Source organism: Austrofundulus limnaeus, unplaced genomic scaffold, assembly GCF_001266775.1.
Source record: "Austrofundulus limnaeus strain Quisiro unplaced genomic scaffold, Austrofundulus_limnaeus-1.0 Scaffold30, whole genome shotgun sequence".
Classification (NCBI taxonomy): Eukaryota; Metazoa; Chordata; class Actinopteri; order Cyprinodontiformes; family Rivulidae; genus Austrofundulus; species Austrofundulus limnaeus.
The window spans coordinates 1,739,821-1,746,349 of NW_013952432.1; the positions used below are offsets into that span (position 1 = coordinate 1,739,821).

The 6,529-nt window shown below is 36.2% G+C and overlaps 1 protein-coding gene across 1 annotated transcript in view; it reads left to right on the plus strand.

The window, feature by feature from the left end:
- The window catches only part of gad2 (glutamate decarboxylase 2), a gene marked incomplete at its 5' end in the record, with an annotated part of 16,280 nt that extends 10,751 nt beyond the window's left edge, over positions 1-5,529 (plus strand). Inside the window, 2 exon segments of the mRNA XM_014005400.1 lie at positions 299-388; positions 2,428-5,529. Coding sequence (XP_013860854.1) covers positions 299-388; positions 2,428-2,601 — 264 coding nt within the window.
- Between the last annotated feature and the right edge of the window lie 1,000 nt (positions 5,530-6,529).

Sequence of the window (6,529 nt, forward strand, 5' to 3'; positions counted from 1 at the left end):
ATACTGTATATACATATAGGTTTATTTTTTTTTTTTCCTTTGACTTGGAAACTATTAGGTTTTGTGATAAACCAAAGCTATTCGACAATCACAGGGATGATCCTGAATGAGAAAAACAAGTTTGATGCAGGAAGATTTAAACATTATCATGACGCTGTTGGAATATCTCCACTGAAATCCTGCATTTGCATCTGCATGTAACCGGTACGATCTGTGGAGATGTTTCTCTCTTTCTGTCTCTTCGTTGTGTCATGTCTTTTCATGCCTCGTGTCTCTTCTGTCCTGTGTGTTCCCTCAGCCTCAGCACACCAACGTCTGCTTCTGGTACCTCCCCCCAGGGATTCGCTACATGGAGGACAAAGAGGAGAAAAAGAAGCGCTTGCACAAGGTGGGTGAGCTGAGATAAGAGGCCGGACTGCAGCATGTGCCCAACAAACCCTTCGCRCACCAAACAAGCCTGCCACTTACATCTGAGGCAGCCGTCACATATCCTGCTGAATGAGGACAGTGTAGAGTCAAGATTAAATAATTGTGGTGCACTTGATGCAGTAAACTGGTGATTTTAAAAAATGGGACAGAGTTACAGAGGGATAGTTAAATGGCAGTCTGTGTTTTTTTTTTCTTTCTAATATGGGGGTCAGTGGAAGGATTCAGTGGCAGTGGGGGATGGCTAATTGACAGATAAGACAAACAGATGGTGTATTTGTCTCCCATATAAAGATCAATCTGCTCTTYCCTCACTTCTAATGCGTCCAGTCATAAATCGTTGTCCTTTTTGTTGTAATTCTGCAGATGCAGATGTTCTTTTTGTAGTTTTCAAAGTTGAAACTGAGCCCGAAACGCTCATCACCGACTGGACTGACTGTTCTGCCAGCTTTTCCTCAGGCTTTGGAAATGAAAGATGATGTAAAGCCAAATGACTGGTGGAGCTTTTCTGAGTTTCCACTTGCCTTAATGACGTCTTCTGATGAAAAGTACTGGAAGTCTGACAAGAGCCTGATTTGAAGGAAATCAAGCTGATTTAATGTTTGGCTTTCCCAGCTGTGATGGAACACCTGCTAAAGGTTTAGAAGAAATTATGTGCGTGATTATGATGACTGTAACAGATGTAACTTTGGTTCTGGGTTTTAGCTTTAAAAGTTCTTTATATTTTTATTAAGATTTGTTTTAATTCTTGGAGTATTATGTCATAGATTGAGATTATATGAGTTGTTAAACACTCCAGTCYGTAATCTGGTGATCCAGTGAATCCATTCAKTTGGTTCATATGGTCTATCATAAATATTTTTAAGCAGTCATGTCATGATAAATCCACTTTTTTAGCCCTTAAATACATTTTGTGGTGTACTTGGAGTTTCTAGGAGTGCAGAAAAGTTGAACGCAGCCTCTCCTGGTGCTGTGTAAATATCTTTATATTTTGTTTGAGTTGTATTTTTTTAGTCCATTCAGTTTTGCAGTTCTGCAGGTCCGTCGTCTTTATTGTCCTTTTACTATGGGTCAGACTCTGGCTCCAACATGGAAGGGTGGATGGATAAGTTTTCCATTTTTGACATTTTTTAAATCAGTTTGTAAAAAAAAAAGTATAAGTACCGTATTGCTGCTTTCAAACTACAAAATTGGCCAAACTGGGTGGAGTGCACAATAATCATTGGGAGTGAGACCCGTTTTGGTGCTGTCTCCTTTAAGTGCCTGTGACATGCATATACATAAAATACAAAAAAGTCAAAGAAAACGTCTTTATATTTAAGAAACTTGGTATAATACACATGATTTTACCCATTTTGTCCCATAACTGGCATATTTTCTTTTGAACTTTGCTCTGACAAAGTGAAACAGAAAGTGACATCAACGGGGAGATCTTCAAGAAATAAAACTCTGGTTTTTGTTTAATAAAACAATATTTTTTGAACTTTGACTCTTACTCTAGTAGTTAACATAATCTAAAGAAACATCACTTCAACTGAATGATTTAAATGTGAAAAGGATTTAAAAGGATGTCCCCCTTTAAAGAAAAAAAATACTCACATACTAACAGACACTGCAATGTGTTMCACTCACAAAACTGTTTTTGAGAGGCCAGTTTTTAGAAAGTATTCTTCTTAAAAGGATCATTCTTTAGCTTTGTTGTGTTGTGWTGTGTTGTAATAAATATTTTTATGTTGCATGTTGAAAATGTTGCAGAACTGCATCATATAAGAAGAGCTGAATTGTTTGGTTCCTTATTGATTTTTGCTACTCATGTATCTGTAATGTCAGGATATGAACCATGCCAACAACAAACACACACACATTATGTTTAGATTACTCACTTGGGTTCGTGTCTATAAATTTCTTTAAACCTTGGTTATTAGTTTGCCCTGATGTCTAATTGACCTGCTCAGATTTCCTCCTGGGACTCTAATCCAGCTATGTTCTGCATGTTGTCAGGTGGCTCCAGTGATAAAAGCCAGGATGATGGAGTACGGCACAACCATGGTCAGCTACCAGCCACAGGGGGACAAGGTCAACTTCTTTCGCATGGTAATCTCCAATCCAGCTGCTACCTTCGAGGACATTGACTTCCTTATCGAGGAAATCGAGCGACTCGGCCATGATCTATAAGACACCTCTCACCAAATCCTCGTCCGACGTTCTCCCCTTTGGTGGATGAAATGTTTGTCATGAATGTACCGGTAACTATTTTCTTTTCTCGCTTCTTTTCTCGTAGTCTCACATTTAAGAGTTCGTCTGAGAAAAAGATACAGATATACCCCTATATTATGTACTGCAGCTTTTTTTGTGGACTGACTAGGTTCAAAGCTCTGTAAAAGCGCTTCTGTCTGCCTTTCTTATCATGTAGTAGCTGCAAGATTAGTGTATTTGGTGTACCTTTATATGTACTTTTTGTGATATGAAATGCTTGTGCAATAAGTCGATGAGGAAGGCTTTTTATTTTTGGATTATTCATTTGCTGAGTATGCTGTTAAGTGCCAACTGTTGTTGTGTTCTATTGTAAATTTAACATTTGAAACTTCCAATTTAAAACAAAACTAGCACTTAACCTTTACCTCAGCTTAATCAACTGCCTGTACACATGGAGATAGTACTTTAAGTAGTGATTTTGGACTAAACTTATCTTATTTAGTGTTGTAAAGCAGTACCAGCACATGTTTAAGATATTTATCAGACACAAAAATAGGATTAAATACTTAGAAAATAAATATATATGTAAGGAAGATGAGGAGAGTATTTCCTTTAAAATAAAATGACAGCAAAGTACAAAAAGTGAATTTACAATATTTAATATGTCAGATACTTTTCACTCTTGACTCTTGTTCATAAGTGTTTAAAATTGTACAAATGACTATCGCCCATACCAGATTCTTAGCTGTATATTTAGCTGATCAGAATGTTCTATGTATAGCATAAAGGTTTATCTATAATCCTTAGTCTTAACTAAGCTGAACTGCCATGTTTCCACAGAAGTCATTCAAAGTATTAGTACTCTGTTGTTRCTGCTTTGTATGGCAGCTCTGCTGATTGTTCTTTATAGAGTTGCCTAATGCCTGACATTGTGTTCCAACTTTAAACAAAACCTATTGTTGCAATTCTTTCAAAGGTGCAACTTGACATGTCTGCTGCCCTCATTGGTCAACACTTGCCCTTTGCGCATTGAGACATCTTGATAACATCTGTCACAATCTTTTGGAACTGGTTCTGGCCAACATCATTCAGAGGGTGTTTACACCAAGGGTCTTTGTTAGGATTCCTGATTTTTAGGTACATTTCAAAGATGTAAAATCTTTTCGCTGCCACAAATATTTCCAAAAATAATTCATAGAAGCAACTTTGAGACCAATGGTTGCATTTATTTTTTATTACCTGTGAAGGAAGTACTGCAATGTATTCCAGCACAGTACAACTACCAACTAGACCTTGCCTTGGGTTAGGATTATTCTTGGGATTTGCTTAGTCAGCAAGGAAATTATACGTCCCACTCACAGTCATTTTATCAAAATGGCTTTTTTTAACCAACCAGCATCTTGAACTGGCTGCTTCCTGTGGACTATAAGTGTAGGTCATCAGTGGCATTTTCTAAATAACTGTGTTACTTCAACCAATGATCCAAGAAGGGACAAATGTTCCTTGAAATGCATTGCAGAGCATGAAGTGTCCGCCACTCATCGCCATCCCAGTTTGGCAACATTTACGTCCTAAATAAATATTTTTACTTAAAAGAGCAGTAAATAAAAACAGTTAAGCATTTGTCCATTTAAATAATTTCTAAAGGATGTTTTTATCCTCCCTTTTAATGACTAAATTTTGGAAAACATTTACGTAAGTGAACGCTGCAAACCGATAGTCGTCCACTGATTATAGTTGGGTKGTGAAAGATGATGTGTAGGCCTGCACAAAATATATAAATATTAATATTGGAGTATCCTTGTTCCCAGTATTAGTTTTACAAAGTACTGCTATAAATTATTTTCTGAGTGCCATGCTTTTACACATTTGACCCGTAAGACAGACACTCACACCAGGTTTAAAAGACCAAGATGCCAAGGTGCATTGTGAATAGAGTGATGACAAAGAAATGAATAAAATGTGAGTTTGTCACACCTGATATTGTATTACATCAAATTGGCCAGTATTTCTTATATTGGGTGACCCTGGTAATGTTCAAATGTTTCAGTTAATTAACTGCCAAATAATTATACCTGCTCTCCAGATTTTGTATGAGACACAATCTGATGTGCTTAGGGTGGGATTCTGTACAAAAGTCCTTCAGTTCCAGTTTATGATAAATTTTACAATTTTCAGAAAATCATAAAAATTGAATTTGATTATAACCTATTGGGTCATTAAAATAAATGATTTATTCTGCTCTTTATGCTGGTGACAGAATGCATAAGAAATGAAATATAATCCTAATATATATAAATCTTGTGATTTATTTACTTCTTGATATTTTTTTATTAAACCTGCCCCTAATTGCAATTACCAGAGCAGTAGAGCTTTTCCTGAATGTTAAAACAGTTGTATAATCTGGAAACATTATTTATGTTTGAACTGATCAGCTGTTTAGTTGCACACTAAAAAAGAAATGTGCCTAAAAGCAGCAGATTGGAAACTAAATCACTTAATCTATTGTTGGGATGTTTTCTGGGCAGAGGGCCCAACATCACATGTTACCTGTGGCCACCATATTTCCAGCAACGCTTGTTTATTCTCATCATCTTTTACCTCCAGATATAACACACAAGGCCAAATCAGGCTTTTCAGAAGTCTGCAGGAATACAATTTTCAGATAACTTTTCAAGCTTTATTTTGAGCACCAATTAAAAACATTATATAAGAAATTGTTGGTGGGACATTAATTCTATTTTTTCTTTCAATCTTAGTAGATCTGCTGTAAACCAGACATCACTTGCACTAGGTGAGGAGGAGAATGCAACTCATGGAGCTTTGCAGCCAAGGTTCCTACTGAAGTCATTCACAAGCAATATTTTAAGAAAGGGTCCAATCTACATATCCTGCAAAACTGCAAAAAGAAACAATATCAATTTTACAAAATAATCAAGATGAAGCACATATTAGTCTGCAAAACTAAAAAAAAAAAAAACACTAATTCATCCTGATCGTAAGCAGGGTTAATTGTTGGAATGTGAACTCTGAATAAAAAAGCAGAAGTTCTGTAGCATTTTCATTAGAGTATGGTAGAAAAGCACAATTCGCTCAACATGGTTGGTCAGCGTACAATCACTTTAGATCATAAATTGTAAATACTAATTCCAGATGTCCAAAGTACATATCTTTGTCTATACATATATGTATATATGACATATAATCAGAGACTATTTGTGAGGTAAAGTTGTTCATATTTTCTCTATCTCTGATATAGATGCCCTGTATTTTCATCTTGTTAGCCTGAGAGGCTTTTTACTTTCCTGTGTGTTTGTATGTATGTATGTACGTACGTATGTATGTATGTCTGATACTTTGTGACTCTTCTAGCTATCTCAAAGAAAACTTGTGTCAGGGACTGGCTTTAAAAAGGATCAGACCGATGTCACCTTGAATTACTGACGAGTCTCAGTCAGAGACGTGAGGCTCCAGTTGTTTGGATTTTAAATTATTATGCAAAGCCATTTTTGACTCTGAAGCTCTGTGTTTTTTGTGCACAAGTGATACTTGACGGTATGTGCCAATGTGTACCTTAGTGTGTTTGTAACTGTGCTGCCTTAGTAGAAACTTTTCAGTATTGTCTAGTTTTCCTCCAGATCAGGGGGTCGTGCACTTAAAAGAGTATAATATGACCTTATAATGTGCAATGTCCAATGAGTTGATGTTGAAAAAAAATATTCTGCAACAAAAAAACATTTTAAAGCATTAGTGCAGATATTTTGAAGTGGGATTTTTTGTGAAAAAGTTATGGACAAATAATATTTTACCTGTTGAAGTTAGCTCCTAGAACAACTTTTATTTGGATAAAGAATTTTGAGAGGAATCAAGACCAAAGTGGACTGCTGCTTTTTAGCAGGGGTGTCAC